Raw genomic sequence first — 26,549 nt, forward strand, 5'->3', positions numbered from 1 at the left:
GTTAATAAAAACTTTGTATGCTTTATCTGTACACAGATAAGGCGAGTACAAATGTTTTGCCGATTGTTGTTATTTGTTGTAATTGGTTAAGACGTGTTTTTTGCTTGTTTGTTAACTTGGCTATTGTTTATTATTTGTTTGGTGGACGAATTACACTATGCCGGTGGTCAATACGTGCTGACAACGTATCTGAACGTTATGCCAAACCTACACGCTTACGTTTCGTTGACAGGTTACGTTATGTATTTCCATACTTGTGTCATTGACTGTGTTCTTCTTGCTGTTGGCTGAAATTATTCCGCCAACATCTTTGGCCGTACCGCTTCTAGGGAAATATCTACTATTTACTATGATACTGGTCTCATTGTCCGTTTGGACGACTGTGTGTGTATTGAATATACATTTTAGGTAAGTTAGCTGCTACGCCCGCAATTAAAATATTCTCATATAAAATAACGCTCTTATGGGTACCATGGAGTATTGGTGCATTGAAATTTGATTGATTAAACAAAATTTTATGAAGATAATTAAATACTGTTTCTAGATCACCATCGACACATAAAATGTCACCACTGTTTCGCAAACTATTTTTACACTTTATGCCAAAAGTTTTGATGATGCGTCGTACACAATACACTTTACCGGATTATGATGATTCCACGCCTAGTAATGGGTATACTAATGAAATTGATGTAAGGTAAGAGAATTTTATTAAAAGCGTATTTTTATATGACGTGTTTTTTAAATTGAATATATATCCAAATTTATTGCTGAAAAAATAATAATCTATTTCTAATTCTTTCTGTAGATTCTACAATAATTTTTTTCTTTATTTCAAAACAAAGATTACTCCTACATATTATTTTAAACAATTTTTTATATGGTGTATATCTCATATTCAGAGTTTTTGTTTTTTTTGAACTCTGATTAAGCTCATTACAATATTTATAAAACATAAACATTTCATTATTTTGTAAATAACTATTTGTATGTCATTTCCACTCAGTTTCTAAGAACGGGTTCCTTGAGTTCTATACTTTTTCAATACATATAATATAAGGTTGACTTATATATTGCAAAGTTATGACCCATATATTTAATTCATCTATTTTTAATCTCATTAACACATCCTTTCGTTGCTTATAAATTTTCAAGAATAGATTGGTACATTATGGAACCATAGATAAGTTAACATCGGTTTCATCATTCTCCTTTTGGTATTTGTTCATTTGTCTTTGCCATATTATAGCATCATTCTTAAACTTTTCAAACAAGGGTGTTCAATGCTATACTTTTGTAGTTTTTAATACAACTCCCATTTTATTTTCTACAATACTAACGTCGGTACCTACTATTTATTACTGTTAATAGCGAATAGTCTAATAAAACAATTTTCTGCGCCAAACTGTCCTTCCTTCTACTATTTATTACTGTTAATAGCGTATAGTCTAAAACAATTTTCTACGCCAAACTGTCCTTCCTTGGTGATAAAAGTTTGACTTATCTTAACGTCTTATTTTTTATAAAGTTCACATTATCTTCTTAACTCTAACGATTTAGCGTAGCTTTTATTAGAAGTCGTCCTCTACAAGTCATTTTTACTAATTATTTTTATTATAACTATTCACAATCATTGCCATATCTTAAGCTTCCAGTTCCTTTTCTGGAAATTTGACTTAAATAGGTTCATAGGGTAAATTAGGTTTCCTTTGCTGTATCAACAAGTGGTTTTTTTTACATTATCAACTTTGATTATTAATATGAAGTTCTATTGGAAATCTTCCATTACGAACACCGCTGAAAGGCACGACTCCCTATTAAAGTGAAAGTGAACCAATCAGACAAGTAATCAGTAGACAGGACTGTCAGGTCAATAAGAAAAAGGGATCTAAAGATTTTTAATCTTCTCTTAGCCAATTAGACAAACCTGACAAAAGTTATTATTGGGTAGACTCAGTCTCATAGTATATCTTCTTAATAAACAGTGATCCGTCGGCACTGATGTTGAAGTACTGAACAGTTTACACTTTAGTTGAAGCAGTACACTGGTATGTTTCCTTTATAGTTTGAATTAAGTTGATCTTGAGATCTGACAGAAATTTTTAACTATCTAGTTTACGCTATTAAGTAAAAAACTTTTAAAAATATTTACTATCGATTAAATAGATGGTAAATTGATAACTTTATTTAGTATAATATCCAAGATATTATATCTTATTTATTTATGTTGAAGCTATTTGAGTCAGTGCACTTGCGCACTTTTACTCTTTATTAACTCGAGATATCTTCAAAATCCCTCTTTACGCCTTGACTGGATTAACTTTTATAACTTCATCAGACTAAGCAAAAATTGACCTTAGATCTGCATACCTCCCCGAGGAGCCTGTAACCATTCTGAGATTTGATAAAGCGGTGTTGGTAAGTCTGTCAGTTTTCGCAAATAATTGCAGGGCTCTATCCTTTATGTATTTTTTGATCGAATCAATCTTGAGGTCCCTAAGGATGTTATTTGTTCTAATGTGCCATAGTATCTTGAAAAATCTTCTCAGAGCCTGGCTTTGTGCAATTTCTAGCTGGCGAATTGTAGTGTATGAAGCTTTGTTAAACATTACTCATCCATATAGAAGTGACGTACGAATTATTTGGTTATATATCAGCTTCCTGTTCTTAGCATTATATAATATTCTTTTCTTATTTTTTAGTTTAATCAGATTATTCCGTCATTATAACGACAGCTCTTTGTATATCCTCATTTCACACGCTTGTATTCGTCCAAATGTCATGAAATGTTATGTTGAGAGTATATAGCAAGAGATTCACCTTATCAGCGATAGTTGTTAATAGATGGTTTACCTAAGTTTATCATTTATAAAAAATTATATTCAGTCTGGGTTCTTTTACTTATTTGTTTTAAGTAGATGACATAGTGTTATCTCTGAACCGCTGTATGGATTTGTGATTGTTATCTGATGCTGCAACTTTCTACAATGTTCTTCCTTTAAACAAAAGTTTATCTTATTTGTTATAAGTTAGGAACTGTAATATTTGCTGAATTATTTGGCAGATTTTCCTATATTAATTGGCCTCTAAGTTTGTCCATGTATATTGTATTTTTCATGAGGAGTTTCGGTCCATAAGTCAAAGTTCTTTATAAATCAACACATTCGCGACTTATTGTTCTTTATTGCTGAAAAATCAATTGTTTTTTTGATGAAACTCATGTACATATATTATTTTTTCTATAATTTTTTCTTCGACTTTTCAAAACTTCTATAAATAAATTCATGATTTATTTCAAGTTCAAGCATTATCACTCATAATAAAAAACTCATTACAATTTTACTAATAAGCATAATCAATTGTTTTCATTATCTAAAGTTAATCATTAAAATACAAACGAAAATAATTTTTGCTTAATTGTTGTAACGCTACATTACAGGGATAGTATTAGCGATTTTCCCAGTGAGTTTAAGGACAGCCAGGATGGAACCTACGACAACGGTGTAGCACATTCTATTGGTAAGTGTTCAAATAGGGAAGAAATAGAAAATTTGATGGGAGGCTTTAAAGCAAATAAATATGCAAATATGTCCACAAAAATTATAAGCAATTTTGGAAAAGTGGCACATTAAAAATGAAAATTGGCCCGGGAAGGTTTAATAATATTTTACATTTTTGTCAAATGCTTATTTATTTATTTCAATTTTGTTGTTTACGCAAAGCGCGGCACGTGTCCTTGTTATTGCCATTTCGTCCATTTTTTATATATATTTTTTCTATTTTTGTGGTTTTTTATTTCAATCTTTTATATTGACAGATTCCGATAATGTGATTCCGCGCAACTTAACACCCGAAGTCCTGCAGGCATTACGTGCGGTCAGATTTATTGCACAACACATCAAGGATGCTGACAAGGATAACGAGGTAGGTGTATATATATTTGACTTTATTACTCATTGTGTTTGGCTCTGTGTCTCGAAGCGTCGAAAATAATATTTCGGTTTTATTATTATTTTTTTTTCTTTTCTCGTCAATCTTATTGTTCTTACTTTTTATTTCATTTGTCCTTATGCACGATTTTTATTTGTTTACTTTTGCGGCTGTGAACATATTTCGTACAATTCTCCGCCCTTTCCTAGTGTAAATAAACATAAATAATATTTTGTCTGCGTGTCTATTTTTTTGATTTGCAGTGGTGAAGTCAAATTGTCGGGCAATAAAAACGAGCGAACTCAAAATGATTTTTATTTCAATGCTTGCATATTGATTGCTCAGGGAAATAATATTAACTGAAGGCATATTTTTCAAATTTTATTCATAAGATAAATGCCAACAGATCTTCTTGTAAACAATTTCAATGTGAAGCTTTAAATAAGGTTTATTCCTTTAAATTTATTTTAAAGCAACAAAATGTGGACAGAGAAAATAAATTTAATTTAAATTTATCTAAAATACATAAAAAATGACGAAAAAATACTAGACTAAATACACTACCCCACTAAGATACTAAACTGTCATTTCTAAATGACTATTTAGAAGTCTCAGCGATTATCTATGCTCGCTACGCTCTAAAAAGGCATTACAATAATAATAAGTTTGCCGACCAGTTCTTAAGATATGGATAAACAGCGGTTTCTTCACTTCTGGTTGAGAGATTATGTCCACTTTAGGTTCATAGACTTTTTGCTATGAACCTATTATAAACTTTTGTACATCAAATAAAATAAATTTGGCAACATTAAGATACCTGTAATTTAAGAGATTTTCAATCGAAGTTTCTTTTCGTTTATTGCCTAGGTTATGTTAGGTTGGAGTGTCGGCATTGTACGCAAGAAAGATAGAAAGACCACTTGAGCACAAATAATGATTCGTTGTGGTACCACAGGATAGGCATTTGTTAATAAATAGAGTAAATGTTAGTATACAACCATTCGCCAAAGAACGCAACGACTCCCCCGTTATGTAAAGATGAACTAAACTGACAGTTCTATAAACTTGGTTAAGTTCCTGATTTTGCAGAATGACACTGCAAGTTTTGAATCTTCTTCTATCTAAAGATGGGCACTGATACATGTGATGGTATACAACCATTCGCCAAAAAAGGCAACGACTCCTCTATTAGGTAAAAATTACATTTAATCTATGTTACTAAATAGATTAAATGTCAGTATAAAACCATTCGCCAAAGAATGCAACGACTCCCCCATTATGTAAAGATAAACTAAACTGACAGTTCTATGAACTTGGCTAAGTTCCTAATTTTGCAAGGTGACAGCTGAGACATAACGGTAAGGAAAGGAGCCCCGAAGATTTTAAAACTTCTTCTAGCTAAAGATGGGCACTGACACATGTGATGGAGTACAGTTTCTTCCCCATTTTCAGAGCTACAACCACAATAAAATATTAATTGTTTGCTGTAAGCATATTTATTTTTATTTGAGGTATCAAAAGTACGTTACTAAATGATCATTTTAATTTTGAGGAAATAAAAGAAAGAAGAGAAGATAGGAATATAAGAAATGAGTTTATCAATTTAACCAGTTTTTTATTATATAAATATATATTATAAGATTACTTTGACAACATCATCATCATCAATTCCTGTATCTCCTATTGGAGCATAGCGCCTCTTTGATATATATACCCAATATTTATTAATTTTTTTTAAAGGAAAGTAAAGTTTCATTCGGTAGAGATTTTATCAATTATTAAAGTGTGTTATTTTTAAATTAATTGATAATATAAATTTAATTTAACAGAAAAGCTTATAAATTTATTTTAACAGAAAAGCTTATAGCATAATTAAAGAGGTTAATCTAGATCTTGCACATGAAACAATTAATTAGCCATTTTAATTTCATCATAACAGCTTTAACCTACATACTAGGTTATAGTTACCCACATACTATATAGTATATACTATATTATAGTTATAGAAGTTTGAAAATTTTTACAATTAAATATTTACTAGTTATATTTCAAACCCTATTTTTTTTCTCTTTAACCTTCTGCCTCAAAAGATGATTTGCAATCGTTTTGCATTGTTGGTTTCAAATTTGTTTAAAGGAAAATATTGTCTTATTTTTTGCACAGCATTTTAACTATTATTATATAGTAGTCTCAAATTCCGTAGTTCGATATCCATTAAACGAACATATTACTGAAAGTTATGTTAGGTATATTAAACTATTCAGAGAAGATTCGATAAACTCCACTTTCGAATACATTTCGAATATACAAGCAGCATAGTAAGCAACAATAATGGCAATAATCAAGGTGTGGCGTCTTCGCTTGATATGCAGCCCACTTTACATCGGTCCACATCGCTTCGATGACTCTATACTCTTAAAAGTTGAATTTTTCTTGTTCATTAAAGAAATCGTATATTGAGTAAAGATCAGGACTACTTAAGCAGTTTGAATGTTTACCTTCGCATTATAGTATGTGGATTATGTATCTAGAAGTTGGTTGACATTTATAGAAACTCAAATAAAATTTATTTTTTTTTAAGTAAGTTTTTACAAAAAAATTAAAGGAAAAATAATTTCGTAAGGCTTTAAGAATATTTAAATCTCTGTTTATGTATTTCAGTGAATAAATTTCAACATTATTAGAGTTGCCACTTTACATTTTTTCTGTGTTCCCTGTTTTTATTTATGCTAGTCTTTTTTGAGTTGTTGTTGCTTTTTTCATTAAAATTCATTAGTGCAACGAATGAACCACATTCAGTACAACCAGAGGCCATTTTTATTTTAATACAACCGCTTTAAAGGATTCATACCCATTACGGGTGAATACCACTCAAGCAAAGAAAAAAAATTGATTTTTTTCTGAATTAAAACAAAAGTTGCATTAACTTTGTGTAAGTTGGCTTTTGGATTTGCCAAGAATTGAGCGGTACAATCCAAAATAGAGTAAATGAAGAAGGCGACCAGAGATACTACAAACAAATATACTCGTCCACAAAAAAAGGCGAAGTGAAGTGAAAACACTTCAATGAATTACAGGGTTTGGTTTGTATTGAATACGAAGTAAGGATTGTGGCAAGTACCACAATCCTTGTAACGTTGGTACTGAAAATGTTTGGGGTGCTTGGAACGTGGAGAATTGCTGTTTCGAAATATAAATACGAGTACAAAGCGTTTGTGAATAATATAATTAAAAGCGAATTTTTTACTTAATGAAAGAATTTTAAAGATTTGCACAAATGATTCCTATATTTATAATTTCTTTCACTAGTTTCGATTTAAGTATTATTTCATAATTAAAAAAGGAGATAATGCAAATATCGAATATTGAAGAGTTTGAGGATATTGACAAAAGTGAATCTATGTAATAGTCAAATAGAGTTGATGATGTGAAAAAAGTAATAAAGTCTCTTATTGTGCTTTGTGTGCTGTATGTGTGCCTTTATCACTCCCTAATGGTTTTTCCCACTTCAAAAAATGTATTTCAAATTAAATTTCATCGATTTTGATTTTTCAGATTTACACTGTATATTTTTTTTTTTTTTGTGAAATTCATTTCCATCATTTCGTTATTTCTATAATTTTTGTTTTACTAAATTTTTTTGTAGATTGTCGAGGATTGGAAATTTGTATCGATGGTCTTGGATCGTTTCTTTTTGTTGACTTTTACGCTGTCCTGCGTTTTTGGCACTTTCGCTATAATATGCCAATCGCCTTCTTTATATGATACACGCCAACCAATCGACCGTCAACTGAGCGAAATTCCATTGCGGAAGCAAAATTTCATGCTTCCGCCGGATATTGTGCGTCAGATTGTTAATTAGATAAAAGGAAATACCACCAGCATCAACAACAGTTATTCCAGCAATAACAGTTAAAGCGGAAGCCAAGTATACTGATGAATTCGTTGTTATGTGCAACGGGGGAAAAGTTAACATAATAACAAAAAAACAAAAAAAAAGAAAAGAAAATTAAGTTTATAGATTGTAATCATTATTAAGATTTTCCAGCAAAATTAAATGAAATCGAAAGTAATATTTTAAAATAGGTAATGTGAAAAGTGTCGATATGCACTTAGTAAAATTTTTTTCTTCCATTCGAGACCGTGTGAGATAAAATTTGAACACTTTGAATGCAAATTTTTTTAATTAACTGATAAGGAAGCAGACATAGAATGATAAATGATTTAATCAAATATATTTCCTATGTCTAGTTAGAATTATCTTATCAATAATATTTTTGTTGTTATTTTATATAGAACTAAGATGATTTCAGTACATAAAGATTAGTAACGACCGAACGAATATACTAATTGCAAAATGAGGGTTCTCATATTTGTTCTTATAAAGCAGGAAGACGTCTTTATAAAAGAGATATACTGTCTTTATAAAAGAGATATACTGCAGTTTAAAACAAAAGACATATTTTGCACATTTTATTCATTAGATATATGTCAACAGATAAATGTTGTAAACAAGTTATATTACAAAATAAATTTTATATTAATTTACCAAAAAAAAAAATGAATACGAAACATAATAAAAATACTTGGATAATTTTGGATACGATTACTACTCGCAAAATGAGGGTTCTAATATTTGTTCTAATAAAGCACGAAGACGTCTTGATAAAAAAAATATACTGCAATTCGTATATTCGTTTGGTGGATATTAGAGTTAGGTTAGTCCAATATGAATATATGAGTGTAATCAAGTTATTTACTAACGACATTAATCATCGATATTAGTTTTTAATACCTAACACTTAATCCAATTTTAATTTTTTCATGAGTTCAGATTATAGAAATCTTTTGAGTTTAGATTATAAAATAATATTCTGATAATTACAGCATATATATTGTGTGCATTTACACAAAAAAAAAACTAATTAATAGTGATTTATATAATGTAATATCAGATATATGTATGTAAAACATAAGATAAATATTGAAATGGAAGACTCACATAAAATTATTTGCAAGAAAGATAGTTCAATTTGAAACTATGTAAAAAAAAATAAGCAGAAATGATTATCAGTAAGTTTAGATAACCAGTAATTATGAATGAAATTCTTAAGTTTTGTTTTATAATCCATTATTTTATTATGAATATAGAAAATGTTTGAAAAGTTTTAAATTAACAATAAAAAGTTAACTTTTGGTTTTACACAAATCCTTAAAATCACTAACTAATCCAAAAACAACTTAATCTAAAGGAATTTAAATTAAAGTTAAACATTTTTACATACTTGTAGTTATAATCAAAAGCTAAAATAAAATTATGCACTAAAAATAAATCTGTTAAAAAAATTAATTTTATGTCTTTGTAAAATTCAGTGAAATAAGAATAAAAAGTCTAATTCAACTAATTTTCATTTCAATCTTATCAGCTATGGAAAATTTTCAACATACTTAAAATAAGTCCTAAGCAGATATCGTGCTTGCAGAATGAAGACAGATATGTCTCTTATCGATGAGTAATTGATTCGCGTTGTAAAGTGGTCTCAGTATTCTCTGCTTGACCTAGTGTAATGTGGTCCATTTATATCTAAGATCTAAATCTAAGGTAAGTCACATCTTCTTCAAGCTTCAAGTTTATGATAATCCTTTAAATGACACATTCAGAGCAGTTTTTTCCAATATGGAAAACATGGATATCAGTATGGAAAATTTAATTTAATTTAAATTGATATTGCAAACTGATGTCAGAATATTTATATTTATTTATTTGATAATTCAGAGTGCAGTAAATGTTAGAAGTGGTTTTTTAAAAAAAAATGCAACAAAAGGTTGTTCAAGTAAAAATTTGGATATGCATATAGCGTTGGATACAGGTACTTAGCTGTTATTTGTTGTATACCTCGTAGAATGAAAAAAAGGAGACTGATTTATTTTTTTAGATGTGATAAAAGATATGTGTGTGTATGTTCATGTATATCAATATATTGACATACATTCTATCCAGAATTTAAATACTTGATTAACATAATCAGTTTTTGAAATAAGATATGGAAGTTGGCGTTAGGATATCTCATCAAGTATAAATAAGAGTTTAAACCTTTGCTGGTAGAGTTGTTGGGTTCAATATTAGTATGTTGCGTATATATAATTTATTTTCTCGCTGAAAATAATAACATTTGAGGTACTTAGTTTAGTCGATAACTGATTATCTTGAACCTAATACGTCGATATAGTAAGCAATGTGTTCGTTATTTAAATTCTTTTTGCGATGTTTTGAAATAAAAATATTTTTTTTTATTTTTTATTAAATATATTGAATAAAGGGTTTAAGGTCAACCAATCAAGATTAAACATTGTTAAATTTTATTTTGTTTTGCAATTAATGCTTTTCATTGAACTATCATATAAAAATATTTCAGCGTTATATATTATTAATTTAATTTAAATATTTTACAATTACCGTTTATTATGTTGGCATATTTAATATACAAATAAGCAGTTTATTTTTTTTTTTTTTTCAGTAATAATTATGTAAATAATACAAAGAATAATCTTAATAGAATCATATACAATCTTGATAGACTTAAGACATAGGTTAAATTGATACATATATTTAGTTGTTTGATAGTATATTTATATAAGAAGAACTCGTAATTTCAAAAACAAATTTTAAATATAATTTAACGTCAGTAGCGACTATTTTACTTAATAGAAACTATTGTATTTGTTAGAGAGGTTTCGAAAAGTAGTGAAATACAACAACTAAAATTCATTTATTTAATTTTAATTTTTTGAATGTTTGGTTGACCATACAGCAGAGTATTGTCAAGTCCTTATCATCAGTGGTCTTGAAATTCTTTCTTGTATTTAATTATTAGTAAATAAAATTTTGAGATCACAAGGAGTATCAGGGCTGAGAGTCAGCGTTCATTAGTTAACTGACTAAATGCCGTACTTGACTTTTATGTTCGAATTTGGAGTTTTGAGTTAAATTGTTGTGAAAGTTTATTGCTGTGTTATATTAGAAAGAAATCAAATCTAAAACAAATTTCATAAATTTTGAATAAGTAGATTTAGTATTTAATTTTACTTTAAGTTGTAATTTAACATCAGTTATGACGAAAGTGACCGCCACATTTAATATCACAAACTACGATATTCACAAGACCTAAAAATCCCTACTATATATGAAACAATTCAAAAAAGCAGTGCTTACCATTTATCGAAATTGCTGCAGCACACAAACTTGAAAATGAGAAGACTCCCTGCCTTGGCACTAGGGCACAAAAAACGTCTAAAACGTACATTTCCAACCTACGTATTAAATTAAGTTAAATTTTTTTCTTTACAAAAAAGAATTATTTATGTATTGAAATTGTATGAAATGTATTCAAACTGTATGAAATAATTTCAATACAAATTATTATTAACATGTTATCTTAAATGATGATTTAAGATGACTCAAATTTCCAAACTTCATTTGTGAAAAGTATTATTAGATATCTAGGATAGTTGTAATATTAATGGAATAATGAAACAAAAAAAAAAAAATAAATAAAAATATTTAGTAAAAACTAGCATATTTGGTAGAGGTTTTTAAAAAGGAGTGAACTACAACAACAACATTTTTTTTTATATAATTAAATTAATTTAATTTTTGGTTGACCATACAGCTGTTTCGAGTGTTGCCAAATACCCATCATTAATTTTACTTGCGAACTTACCTGATGTATTGCAAATTATGATGGATGATCTATTTAGGTATTGTTCACAATGGGGTCTTATCGCGAATCTAGATAAATCTAAGATAATGATTTTCAAAAAAGGTCCTAGAGTAGGTAATTCGTTGTCGTGGAAATTTGGAGAAAGGCAAGTAGAAATTGTCAATGAATATAAATACCTCGGAATATTAATTGCGTATACCTTTCCTACAATAAACATTTTACCTCTAAACTCTCCTTAGGTAAAAGTGCAATTAATTCCAAGTGCGCAAAGTACTTGTCTAATCCTAAAATAACTTTCATAAATAAATTGAAAATTTTTTACACGACAGCACGTTCGATTATACTTTATGGTGTCCAAATTTGGGGTTACAAACACTATGATCAAGTGGATAAACTTTTTAGATTTTTTATAAAAAAAATATTTTTTCTACCCACTAACACTCCAAACTATATGCTTCAATTAGAAACTGGTTTACCGACGCAGTTTTTAGACACAATACAAACACATTTCACCTATGTAAGAAAAATTTTTAATCTCCCTTCTACAAGGCTTCCTCGAATACTAGCTGAACTTATAATTGACAAAGAAATATATTGGATCAAAAATTGAAAAAATATGGGTTTAAAACTGGGTCTTCAATAACCAGTTTTGGGAGTATGAATCTTAAATTATCACACAATAATTTTATAACTTTATACAAACGAAGTGAACACGATTCCTTTGTCGCGAATACTAGATCGGGATCTCATAACATCTACCCACAGCTGCAATATGACGTTATGCATAGTTTTTATTATGAAAACATTCAGCACATATTGAGCCTACTTTTTAAATGTAGAGGCGGTATTTTTAATCTGAACGGTAGAGAATTTAATATATCTGAACCTGATTGTTCTTTGTGTAATTGTCATGAAATGGAAAATATATGGCATACTCGTATTATTGGCGTAGGTATCTCCGATTTTCAGAGAACATAGACGTATTTTTTTTGACAAAGCATTTCTGCCCGAAGAAGAAGTTAAAATCTTATTAAACGGTAGCAATACTTATATACTGTATAGGTAGGTATATTTATGAAAAGTATTTTAAGTTACAGAAGATTAATTATTGATGAATTTATATGTGAATAATAATGTTAATAATATGCATCACTTTTTTGTATGCCAATCTGAGACACAGCAAATGTGTTATTTTCAATTTAGATTTTAAGTAAAATTCTATAATTTTAATTTTTTTTGAATCAATAAATAATAATAATAATATTATATATGTGTATAAAAAATAATTAATATTTGTGTGCTTGTTGAAAGTAAATTAATATGTTGTCAATGTTTAAACTAAAAATTTAGTTTATAATTAAAAAGTACAACAAATATCAATAAAACATTCATTTTATCAATATTAGAACCATAAATGATTAAAACGCTGCGTTTATTAAATTCCAACTACAACTTTAATTTTATTTAAATATATATTTCTTCTTTATACGCTAAAGTATGTAGTACGTATGTTAAGCCTTTTTCGAGTTAGTGCATCTGGGCACTTTTAGCCTTTGGTTTCTGCAGGGTCCCACCCATCTCATTGACTAGTGAGTGGGATGTGTATTCCTTATAAGCTTCGTGATTATTCAATGACTGATCTAAGATCTGCGTACCTACCCGTGCGGTAAGTGATTACTCTAAGATTAGATAGTGCTAAGTAGAGCAGCTTGTCAGTTTTCAAATATAGCTTCAGGGCTTTGTCTCTTATGTATTTTTTGTCCGGATCTATTCTAAGCTCTCTTAGCATGTCATTCGTACGGTGTACCATTGCCTTTTGAAGAGTCTTCGGAGAGCCTGACTTTGAGCAACTTGTAGCTTCTGGATAGTAGAGTCAGCAGATTTGATATACGCGACATTCCCATAAAGTATGTAGTAATATTAAAACATTGTTATTTAAAAACCCTAAATCATTATAAAAGACGTAAAGAAATTTTCATTAATCATACGCAACGTAAGCCCAATCGCATAATGTTTTCTAATTCCTTAAAAGAAATTGGGACACATACATTTGCCTTATATGTTGAATTGTAAATCATATTTTGAGCATAAATTAAAAAAAATTAAATTACCATAAAACAATGGAGGTTTCCAATGGAAAAATTGGAGAAAATCTTATGAAAACTTTTGTTTCAAGTTTCTCGGAACTTTTTATTTAATTCCACTTCCTACGTTGTTTTATGTTAATTTCATTATTTGCGATGTATTAATACCAAATGACAGAAAACATGATTACTTGTTGGCGTACACACATACTTAAATAAACACACATACATGTACATTTGTTTTAATACATATTTAGACATGGCGTCAAAAATGGCGCTTCCTTCGTTCTACGAAATAAACTTGGCTGCATGTCAAAAATCGAAAAATCTTAGAAAAAAGAAGTCCTTAACTTTTACATTTTGTGTGCGAATGATGATAACTGTCAACTTTATTAAGATGGAAAAAGAATAATAATAATAACATTAACAACAAAAACAATAAATACTACAAACACAAAGGAAAATATGCAAAAAGTTTTCTAATTTAAACGGGAAACTTAAACAATCGAGTTCACAAAACAGAAAGCATTGCTTTTCTTAAATAAATTCCGTTGTTGTTTTCCTTTCCTTTCCTTTCCTTTCCTTTCGACTGTGCCCATTTGTCTCAGTAGTGTTGAGCTAATGTTGCTTGGATTTGAAAATTATTATTAAATTTGAGAATTTTGTAAGAGAAAAAAATTTAGAATAAAGCAAATTAATACGTATGTGTACATATATTGAAGTAAAAGTTTATATAGTGATAATGCAGTGATTAGATGTCTTCATCAAAGGAACCCCAAAGTGACGAATAAGAAAAGTTGAAAAAGTAGAAGTGCCCAACAAAATAAATTTCCATTTACTTAGTTTTAGATGAGAGAAAACACTAGAGTTTTGAAACACTAAGCAAATAACAAAGAACTTAAAAGAATAAACTTAGAAAACGTTTCACAGATATCATAACTTAATTATATGTAAACTAGTGAGGTCACACCGCTTAGCTCTTTAAGACACATTTACATTTGAATTATATTAAATAAGTTCTTAAGGTTCATATAACAAAGAAACTAACAAGCGAGAGCGTCAAAAGAACCCTCCCTGTCAAGAATCTCTTTGGTGAGCTACTGAGAGCGTCAAAAGAACCCTCCCTGTCAAGAATCTCTTTGGTGAGCTACTGACAATTGTAAATGATCAGCTAAACCGATGGCGTCAACATTTTATTCAAATATTGAACCTAGAACGCGATGGTATCGTGATAATGCTAAATGACAACGTGAATGAGTTACCGATTAGGGGTGATCATCCCTCAAAAAGAGAAATAACCAATGCAATAAAATTGCTGAAAAACGGAAAAACTGCAGGTTCTGACAATATTCCGGCCGAAGTGCTGAAAGTTGATTTGCAATTAACAACGGATATCTTATACCCACTCTTTAAAATCATTTGGGAAACAGAAACTTATCCATCTGACTGGCTGCATGGCATTGTAATTAAATTACCCAAGAAAGGAGACCTAAGTGACTGTAACAACTGGCGCGGCATTACGGTTCTAAGTTCTGTGATGAAAATATTTATTAAAATTATTCTTAAAAGAATGGTAAAAGTTTTTGAAGTACTACTACGACCAGAGCATGCGGGTTTCAGAAGCGGAAGATCCTGTGTTAGCAAAGTTGAAAAATATTGGTGTCTCGGCTAAAATAGTCTCCGTAACTGCAAGAAGCTACGATCAACAATAAGTGCTCAGTTTTACACGACAACAAACTGTCTGAGCCCTTTTGTACAATTTCTGGCATACTTAAAGGATGCGTCCTTTTCCCACTGCTGTTGTATGGAACCCACTTTCACCGAACACTAGGCTAGAGTGTTTGGACTATGCTGACGACAAATGCGACAAATGCGTGTTTGGAGTCCAACAAAGTCGGATTAAAAAACAAAGCACAGAAAACAAAAGGAGTTCGAATAAACAACCGAATTGACGAACCTTTGAAGTTGGAAACGGAGACCATTGACCGCGTAAATGATTTTTAGTATCTAGGGAGTTTTGTGTCTGAAAATAGACGAACAGCGCAAGTTGTGAAAGTAGAATAAAGAAAGCCCTTGGTGCTTTTACAAGGTTTCGTAAGGTGTGGAGCTCTAATACTTATAGTTTAAGCACAAAGATAAAAATCTTTAAAGCATGCATTCTTTCAGTTCTCCTGTATGGTTGCGAAACTTGGTTTGTTACAGAAAACATACAAAGCAAGCTGAGAGTATTTGTTAACCGCTGTCTCCGTAGAATTTTGTGTATTTTCTGGCCAAACAGAATATCAAATCAAGACCTTCGGACCAGAACAAATGTTAGAGATGTCAACCTTGAAATTCGTAAAAAAAAGTTTGGATGGATCGGTCATACACTTCAAAAGGCTTCCACCGAAATTTGTCAACAGGCGCTGGTATACAACCAGCAAGGTAGTAGTAGAGGAAAAACATCATGGAGAAGGTCAACGTTGAATGAAATAAACACTATTTTGCAGCCCCTAGTAAGAAGAAGAAACAACATTACTGATATAAAGGACGTAGCGTTGCAGCGCGAAAGGTGGAAGCGACTTATAGATAGCCTATGCCCAGTATAAGAGGCTGCTCGAAATCATAGACGTCGAGCAAGGCTTATTATTATTATTATGGTTCATACTTGGATCATATGGGCAACTTGTTTATATTTCAGTTTTATATGTATGTATATAAAATAGCGGACTAATAACTAAAACATACCAATTCAAGTTAAAAGTGTTAATACTCTCTTTTACATTACTTTCATATCTATTGCAGTCACACATACATGCAATATTGTTACCGAATGGAGTTTAGATTAAAGATGTGCGATTGCTTCTTTTCATGAAGCCATATAATTCCTACGGTGTAGAACTTTTGTAATTTACCGGCGAAAAACTTGTCTAAGTAATTTTCAGCGGGTCTTTGATTAGTCAATTTTTTACCATTACGAGAGTTTGGCAAGGTCCAGGGTAAATGTTGGGTATATTAAAACTTCTTAACCAAGTTTCGTAAATTCATGACGAATCATTAAAGATGTATGTGATCTTTTGATTTCGGACGACTTACCCTGCTTATTTTGTTAAAGTCGTCAAGTTTTGCAGGAGTAGTTGACAAAATCAATCAGGCTGGCATAGCTAGTAATAGACAATTTTCTTCCAATACTGCTAAACACTCTATTTAACATTGTTTGTCGTTAGTTTTTGCTTTAAAATTGTTTGCAGAGAGTCACCGGTTTTTGATCGTTTGCATTAGTTATTTTGATATTTAATCCTAAAGTTTGCCTTTAAAAATGGTAGGATTTTCTTGAGCAAATTTCTTTGATTTTCCAAGACACTTTCCAAACAAGACACTTATTTGTTTGTTTTTTTTATTCAGAGTCTACGCGTAAAAGTGACAAAATGTTGTAAAAATATTAATTTTAAAAATTATAATACGCTTTGTAAACTCACGTACAAAAAAATAAAAATCACGCGTGTCATGAAACTCAATGTCTTGTGTTTATTTGTTGTTTAGATGTTGAATTATTGAATTTCCTGAATTTCTTTCCTAAAACTGAAGGTAGTAGAATTTAAAAGGACCATTATGGTGTATTGCCTTGCGTAGAATGAAACCTCGCAAAGTTAAGATTTGAGGTGTCCATATAAAAACGAACATGAATTCAAAGATGCAATCATCTTAGCTCCAATAGTTCAGCTGATCGTGGAAAATATCGAACGAACTGTAACTAAGAGAATAAAATTTATTTGAAGCATTAAATTCGGTTACATTTGGGGTTTTTTATTCAATAGAAAAAAACATTTGAAATTAATTTTAAATATTAATTAGACTTACATTAAATTTTTTGCGCTTTCAGTTGGTTAAAATATAAATAAAATTTTGTTGAGGAAAACTATTCCAAAACCTGATTTTTCTTTGTTTTTTTCCTTTGGTACCCTTGTTGTGCATTTATATTTATAGCTGGGAATATAGAGTAATTTGTATGGTTAATTAATAAATAATTATCTTAAATAACAGTAAATAAATAATAAATGATCTCTTCTAAAGACAGTTATCTCAGTTTTTAAGATAGTCTAAAAACGTTTACGATAGGTTGTGTATTTGCTTTAATGAGTTTATATCACAATGCAATCAGTTTTTAAGTAAGTAATGCTTTTATATTCTAATCGAACTTATACTATGTTCAGACATACCGTAATTTTGCAAAAATCTTAATTCCATCTTTGTTTCAGTGAAATTAAGTTGTTCTTTTTATACAAAATTCAGTTTAAAGATTAGAACGAAATTAAGGAAAATTGCCTTAATTTCGTTTAAACGAAGGCTGAAATTAAGGGACATTTCAAATGCACATATGCGTAAGATAAATTTTAAGCAAAAGATAAAGTTGAGATAACGAAAAACTGAAATTTTTTTTTAATTAATGTCAATGAAAACTGACTTTAATAAAACCGGGAAATATTTCGAAATTAGTGCAAATTTTTAAATTTGAATATAGAGGAAGAACTGTAAATTCAAAACAGAGTAAAAAACAATAATTCGCATACCTGAAATCTACTAAACCTAATAAAATTACTGAATGTCATTCTTTATAGTGATAATAATCAACTTTTAAATTTCCCAGATACAAATGGTGTTTGGAGCATCTATTTTTTAACATTCGATGTGTAAACAAAAAACATATGATTTCCTTTATTTGAGACAGTGTGAACACTTTCAAAATTAACTTAATTTCATTTTTACGAAAGTAAGGAAATTTGGCTGTCTGAACATAGTATTAAGTATTTATTGAGCAATTTCGAAATGATGTTCTTTGATATTCTTAACTTTTTTATTTGGCTATTAGTTTATTATCATGTTAAGTTATTATGTATTATATAAATGGTTAAAAGATTCCCCTAACTGAGTTAAGGCTAATACCTTATGATTTATTGTATTTTATAAATACAAACGTATATGCGTGCAGAGAGGGAATGAATTCCGAAATGCACAAAACACTGCTTATTTCAAATTTTATATTTTACAAAAACTATTTTTCAAAATAAAAAATGGATTTGGAATATATGAAGAAATCTCTCGTAAGAACCGGAGTGTCTGCCGCATGCACCAACTGTTCGTATTCTCAAAAATAAATTCAGTTTAGTATCGCCATCGAGCACCAAATTTATATGCGCTTTACAGTTCGAGTTTATGGCAAGTATTTCGCAATTACGTCGTTGAGCAAGGATTTTCGTACACCGCTTGGGATTTGGCGTACGGCATTGACTACATACAATCCGTTATTAAGTATACGTACTGTTGTGCTAAACATTGTGGCAAGTGGGTGTGAGGATGGGCATGCCCATATCCTACGCACTAGTAACATGGTTTGTGGCTTATATGTTCGTTGGCTGGTTGTGATTGTGTTTGTGATGGCAGAAATTGTTTTGTCCACAAGAATTTTTCAATTTAATTCAATTTTTAAGCAATTTCGCCTTATTTCAGTACATGTCATAGCTAACATTACATATAATATGGTGTTCTGCTCCTTCCTTTTATGTACTGCGTTTTTTGAAATTATTTGCAAAAACTCGAAACAAAAGACGCAACACTGTCTCTGGGCGGTTATAAATTTTTGGTGAAGGTTCATATTTACAGGCTTCCATGTGGATTGGTGTCATTGAGTGAAGGGTTGTGCTTTGGGGTGCTACACTTATATTCTGTGGCACGCATTTGGTAACACTTGATTTTTTTATTGCTTGTGGTCATGCGTGAAGGGATTTTATTTCAATTTTTTCTTTTGTTTATTCAGTGTAAATGCAATGAATTTTCTATAAAAGTTGTTGGGGGAATTTTTCGAAATCGTTTTACTTTAGGAAAGTTTAAGTTAGAAAATTGTTGAGCACTAAAACCAAAACGATATATTTTAAACAAAACTGACAGTTGTAACTTTAGATACGTACATTTGTTCTAATAAATTTCTTAAACATACAAATTGAAAACACATGAGATTTACTTTTAATTTCATATTTATTAAAAGAATCTTAAATTATGTACTGAACTGGTATATAATATAAATTGTCTAGAAAATTACAAAATATTAGAGTTGTTATAAAGAAAGACGTCGTTAAAAAAGTGGTTTTATTATAAGTGAGAAAAAATAAATTTTATTAGTAAATAGTTTTGTTTTTTTTTTTTTTTAAAAATTTGACCATTAAAACAATAAATTATTATTAAATATTTAAATTTTATTATAACTATCGGTAGATAAGTACGTAGGATACCTAATAAAGTAGTCTTCTTCAAAAGTAATATAATCATTCCAGCGCTTCTCTAACATTTCTATACTTTCTATGCTTGATCTTTTAAAATATGGCTGTGTTACGTTTATGACTTTTTTATCGGAGCCGATTCTATTTCTTTGAAACAGTTTTAGGGTTCTGCGAACAAATAGAAATATTGGGGGCAAAATGTAGTGAAACCGATAGGTGTTGAAGCAATGCGAAGTGTAATTCGTACAATTTGGCCATGGTAGCCATGATTTGTGACTATGCATTGACTTGGTGAAATAAGAAATTTGTTTCTTCCTATGGGTCCATTATTAAATGATTTCCTCCTCAAATACATCAGTTGGGCCATTTAGCGATCGCTAATAATGGTCTGGTAATTTTTAAGGTAGTTGACGAACAGAATTCCATGCACATGCCAAAATATAAATGCCATAATTTTACCAGCTGTCTGTTGCGGTTTTGGCCACTTTGGACGAGATTCTCAGATGATTGGATTCTAAAGTGAAGTGATGAATACAAGTTGCATCCACTGTTACATATCGACATACGCAGAGCTTAAAATTGTTTACCTGACGATATCATCCTCTTCATATGGCAGAATTAGTACAATGCATAGTCATACGTTATTTTAAGTGAGTAAAGTAACTATACTGCATATGGTTTTATTTGGAAGCATTAGCAGGAAAAACTGAAGTACAATAAAGATTACAATGTATCCTGGATAGCTTGATAGCAGCAAACAAGAATTATTTTGCAAATTGTATGGTAAAGTACAATCTTCTGTCGAAAATGTGTAAGTTAAACAAAAGCGTCGTTTGGATGAACACCGGGGTACAGAAATGAAAAGCCGAGTCACTCGAATCGAAAAATATTGGAAACATAATCCTTTTAACTTATAATCGTATCACAATGTAATAGATCATTTAATTCTTTTCGTATAGTATAAGTACACGGTAGGTTAGTTATTCAATCAGTCTTCTGAACATTACATTATAATGCTATATCTTTATTTTGCCAATAACTCTTCACCTGGAATTATTTTGCAACAGTTATCGCAATAACTACGTGATAATTTCAAATTGAATTTTATTCTAAGTGACAGTTTTTATTGAATGTGAATACATATATATCATGTATGTGTTTCGACAATAGATAAGAAACGCTGTAGGAGAGAATCTGTAAAACTTTTATATATACGTATCAGTCTGAAGTGTAAATCATGAAAAATGAAGCAATAATAATTTTTGAGCAAAATTTGTGAATTTAAACGAGATGAGTGAGAAGAATGCATTTATTAGGTGTTATAATTAAGGACATAGGAAAAGAACAAAAGTCATAGATAAATAATAAAATAATTTAAAGTTAATTGACACTTTTGTTATTTACATAAATAATTTTATAAAAATATAAATAAAGAATAAACCAAAATAGTTATGGTATGTTTGTACTTTTATATATTTACAATCATATAACCTTTTTTCTATTACATATAAAATTTTTTTGCATTAAATTATTTAAAAAATAGATTATGTTTTTATACACATATATGAAAATAAATTAATTATTATTTTTTCAACGAAATTAATGCAATATTATCTAACCAACTAAACGGTGCGGCGCAATAATATAAAATTCTTGTCTTTAATTGAAGACTGAATTATTTAATTCAGACATTCAGAAATTGTTTTAATATTTTAATGAATAACATAGGAAAAAATAATAAAAAATGGGCAGTAAAAGAATGGCTACATTACAATAACTATAACAGTAAACTAAACAACAACAATGGTACACTTTTTGGTATTGCCTATTTCATTACGAATGGCAAAGGAACAACAACAAATCAGGAATTGAAAACATAATATGGAGAAAGCATAACACATAAGTAAGACCAAAAACATTTTTAGTAAATATTAATTGATTGATCAAAATCAGTCGATTAGTGTTAATCGGTTATGGATTGAGCAAACATAAGACAGAATATGCGTGTTAAGATTAATTAATAAATCATAAATAAATAATTGTAAACATAATCATAATAAGAGAATACTAGTCATTATTAATTGTAAAAAATTGTAATAATTAATTAAAGTGTATAAAATATTTTAATATATTTGTTAGCAAAAGAAGCAAAAATTTATAAGAAAATTAAAATGCGTCTTAGAATAAAACAAGTAAAATGTAAAAGGCAAGTAAAAAGCAAAACACTGTAAAAAATGTATACTGTAGTTTAAAATTTGTGTTAAAAACCACAAAAAAAAAATTTGAAAGTAGAACAATATAATAATTGACTAAAATTTTATTTTAAAGTTGAACTGTTTTAAAAAGACAAATGCAGATGATATTTTCTATAATAGTGAATTAACAGTAATAATATATTTAATAATGTATTATGTTATATAATTAATTAAACAAAATATAGAATGAGAAACCATAAAGTAATAAAAAACAATGGTATAAGTATATAATATAACGAAATGAAATAAAGAAAAGATGTGATTAAAAGTGCAAAAATTAAAAATATAAAAGTGAATGAATAATAATAAATATATACCAAATAGGAACTATATTTTAACTAATATAATTTGTTATAATATTATTATACTTATTATAATTTAAATATAATAATTTTATATAACTTAATTAAAAAATATTTAAATAATAATATTTAATTAATAAAATATATAGGAAACTAGTAATAATAATTTAACTAATATAATTTATTATTATATTATTATATTTATTATTAATATAATATAATAATTTAATATAACTTAATTAATAAAATATTTAAAAAACACATTGAAGTGAATAATTTGAAAAAACACAATTAAATTGAAGGATACATGGTATTAATAATATATACTTAGAGAATTTTTAAATAATTAAATTATATAAGTAGAGAAAAAGTTAAAATATAAATTGTTCATATTTCTTTAAATATAAATATTTTAGACAAGAAAAAAAAAAATAATAATAAAAAGAATATAAAAATAATTAAAATATTAAAAAATAAAATAATAATAAAAAGTCATTCGTATCGTGCAAAGTATAACAAAATCTTTCCTTCAGTAATATTCATTTAATATAGCAGGGTAAGTGCATTCAAAACATTTTTAACAACTTTTTATGGAAATTAAAAAGCTGATATATAATAGAAAATATGTATTTAAAAAAGTTTAATTGTTAACAACACTGCAATAACTGCACTTTTAACATGAAGTTTATGATTAAATCCATTCATAATGAATGATAATCACCTTATGTTATTAAATAATAACAAATGCAGAAGCATTGTCATAACAAAGACACTATTTACTTCATGTAATTCGTTTTCTCATTTTCCATGCAATTGTTGTTGCATTTTGAATGATCAAATTTATTTTGACTGTAGGGTGCGTACGGGCAAAAACATAGAAATATATTCCTATTTCATATTTCTATGTTTTTGGTAACTTGAGCTAATATTTTTTACTGTTCGTGTGCTTATTGTGTTTGTTTTCCATTTTATTCATCTTATTTTAAAATATAAATTATTTTATAGAGTTGTCAAAACGGTGCTAACTAAAAAACTTAATGTAAGGATCTATGTATGTGTGTACAGTGATTCTTTGATAGTTGGTATTTTCGCAAAAATATAAAACAAATGAGAAAATAAGTGCTGAAAAAAAAAATTAATTTTAGATAAATATGCATGCACATACAAGTATGTATTTGTATTTGATTTAATGTTGACAACCACATTTCGAAGTTTTATTGAAAATATTTTATTTCTTTTTTAATAATATTTACTTATTTATACCTCGCGCAGAATAAAACGTAGAATAGTAAGTGATCAGTTAAAATGTTCTCACAAAAAACTATTTATTTTAATTAACTCAAACAGTAAAATAAAATAGTATAAGTATAAATTTAAGATATTCAACAAATTAATTAAAAATATTTTTTTTTGCCCTATTCAATATGTTCGATAAAAAATTTATATCTATTTTATTCTTATATAAGCCTCTTGTGATAAGGTGATACATGCTACAAAATAATCTGATACCGAAAAGACCTATTGTGTCCATAGTTAACATAACCATAAAAAGATTTTCCATTGAACAGATGTGCATGCCTTAAAGAACAATCTAGTCAGCTAGACGACCAAGCTCTGGATGCGTAATATATCAACATATTTCTAGTATTGTTTTCTTTAGAAACAATTTAATAAATGTTTAACAAACATTCAAAATAAAATGCATTCTAAGATTTACAGATATTGGCTATTGTATGAAATGAAAAAAAGTGGAAATTGGGGAAAAACATAAATTCAAATCCGACAGATGCCTTCCTCTCTATGACAGCAACAATTTCCAGTCTCTCGGGTGGAGATATGTGTGTTCTCTCGTCTGTGTCTTCGTTCGTTTGTACATCTGTCATTTAATTTATCAATGTTACTATCCATCCACCTATTAAATCATTCGCGCATTTATTTGATTCTGGAGGCCTCCATTTACAAACTGCTTGGTTCTCCGTCCAACTGTCAGTTTGCGTATCTTTTTCTCGTCATAGATAAAATAATAATCAAGTTTTACATTTATAAATTTGAAAAGGCCTTACTGATATATTATATTAGAACACGAAGTTTGTAATTTTGTATATATTTTTTTTTATTTTATATTATGAAGTTTTCTGATATCTTTCTCAGATTTCAAAAACCTCAGTATTTTTAAGTTCATATGCCTTAGATTCAATTAAAGATAAATAAAATGTAGTAATGGCTTATACACATTCTTGAAAATAAAATCTTTTTATGTTGAGTAATTATAATTTAAGTAATGAAAATATAAATCATTGCCAAGAATTTTATCGATCGAAGTTACTTCAATATACCATTTACACGTACAATTTTTGTTATTTGCTATGTGAATGTGAGCTTCTTTTAATATATCATTGTATCAATATACATATTTATATATTCACAATCCAAATGCAGATTCATTTTTGACCGTTCTTGTATGCAAGACACTTTATACGATATAAATTTATCTGCCTGGAATCGATAAGCAGATCAATAAATATGTTGTATATAAATATGGTTTATGTGATCTTCACCGTCTCAAGTAAAGTTCTAAGTTTAGTTTTGAAGTAATAATAAGTTTTTAATTATTGTATTCGTTAATGAATCTGAAACCAGGAATGCACAGTATGTTCAATATTTATAAAAATAACTAATTATAGACAAAATAAATAATTTGAATAGGATTAATATCACACTACATTATTTGGGATATCCTATATTTTTTCTCGTTTTTTTTTTTTACATTTAATGTTTATGAATTAAGTGGCAGTAGTGTAAACACTTAGTGGCTAACGCTAATGCAGTATATAAGTGTATAAGTATATTTTAAATATTTAAAGTAGAAAAATTTTTATTACAAACACTGTAATTTTTGAGCTTCTCTTTTTTTCCGTTAGATCCAAGTTGTTCTGAAAAATCGGGTGCTGCCCTCTTATTATTAATTTGTTACTTATTTGAAGTCAGTGTTAATTAAGCACATTTACCTCCTTGTCTTTTGTGGCTCTATCTGTTTATCCTCTCGTGGATTTGGTTACTGTCGCTTATCTTCTTGGGTTTTCTTTTATAGTTGTTTTATCTGAATTATGTTAGCATCACTCGTATATTATTAGGCTGCGAAGACCTTTGTATCTCCCTGTTGATGTGATGTTTTTCTTATATTTGAGTTTGCACAGCGTCTGGTTCTTGTGATTATCTATCTTGTCGGAAAGTTTATTTATACCTTCTTTGATTTATACCTCGACCATTCTGTTTTAAGGCCCTTATGGATGTCTTCGTTTCGTATATACCATGGGGTCTTTTTGTTTCTTCTTAGTATTTTGTTTTGTGTATATCTATAGTAGTTCGATGTTAATTTTTGCTGCTGTGCCAAATGTTGTACACCCGTACAGAAGTTTGGGCCTGATAATCTGTTTGTATATTAGAAGTCTATTTTTGATCTTTAATTTTTCTTTCAGGAGTGGCCTAAGAGCACACGTAATTTTGTTGCAGTCTGCAATTTTTCTTCTGATGTGGGGTATCCATGAGAATCTTTCGTCCAGCAATATCCCTAAGTATTTTGCTGTTTTTCTCCATTTTATTCTGATGTTGGTGACTATTCGTCCGTTGGGTAATGCTGATCTCTTTCTGGTGATAATTATAGGTTTGGTTTTTAATTCTTTTATTTTGGTCTTCCATTTATAGATAAATGCTGTCGTTATTGATTGTGAAATTCAATATTCGCGTTTATAACATTTCTGTTTGTTTTATTGCCATTAGCTGTATTTTTCACAATCATATTAAGCTGAATAAATGGAATTGAATTTTGAGTACTACAATTTTTTTTTTCATATAAATCAGAAACGTTAAGTACTTCTTTGATTCAACTATGAGTTTAATTGCATTAATTTTTAATTTTTACTTAAAAATTTTAATATTTTGTTTTTAACTAAAGGTGTACTGCTAAATTTAAACATTTTAATTAATAAAATTTATTGGCATT

General features: G+C 28.8%; 2 protein-coding genes across 2 annotated transcripts in view; both read left to right on the forward strand.

Moving 5' to 3' along the window:
- Positions 1–241: 241 nt before the first annotated feature.
- Positions 242–8,889, forward strand: LOC119684078 (acetylcholine receptor subunit beta-like 2; the record flags this gene model as incomplete). Its single annotated transcript, XM_038098028.1, is given in 5 exon segments — positions 242–408; positions 545–697; positions 3,440–3,519; positions 3,818–3,924; positions 7,577–8,889. Coding segments are annotated over 5 exon segments (723 nt in total), but the record flags the coding sequence as incomplete, so codon positions are not given.
- A 6,080-nt stretch (positions 8,890–14,969) lies between these two features.
- Positions 14,970–26,549, forward strand: part of LOC119675657 (acetylcholine receptor subunit beta-like 2) — a 27,695-nt gene continuing 16,115 nt past the window's right edge. The window contains exon 1 of the mRNA XM_038086864.1: positions 14,970–15,234. Coding sequence (XP_037942792.1) covers positions 14,970–15,234 — 265 coding nt within the window. The remainder of the gene's footprint in view (positions 15,235–26,549) is intronic.

This window comes from Teleopsis dalmanni, chromosome 2, assembly GCF_002237135.1.
Source record: "Teleopsis dalmanni isolate 2A chromosome 2, ASM223713v2, whole genome shotgun sequence".
Lineage (NCBI taxonomy): Eukaryota > Metazoa > Arthropoda > Insecta > Diptera > Diopsidae > Teleopsis > Teleopsis dalmanni.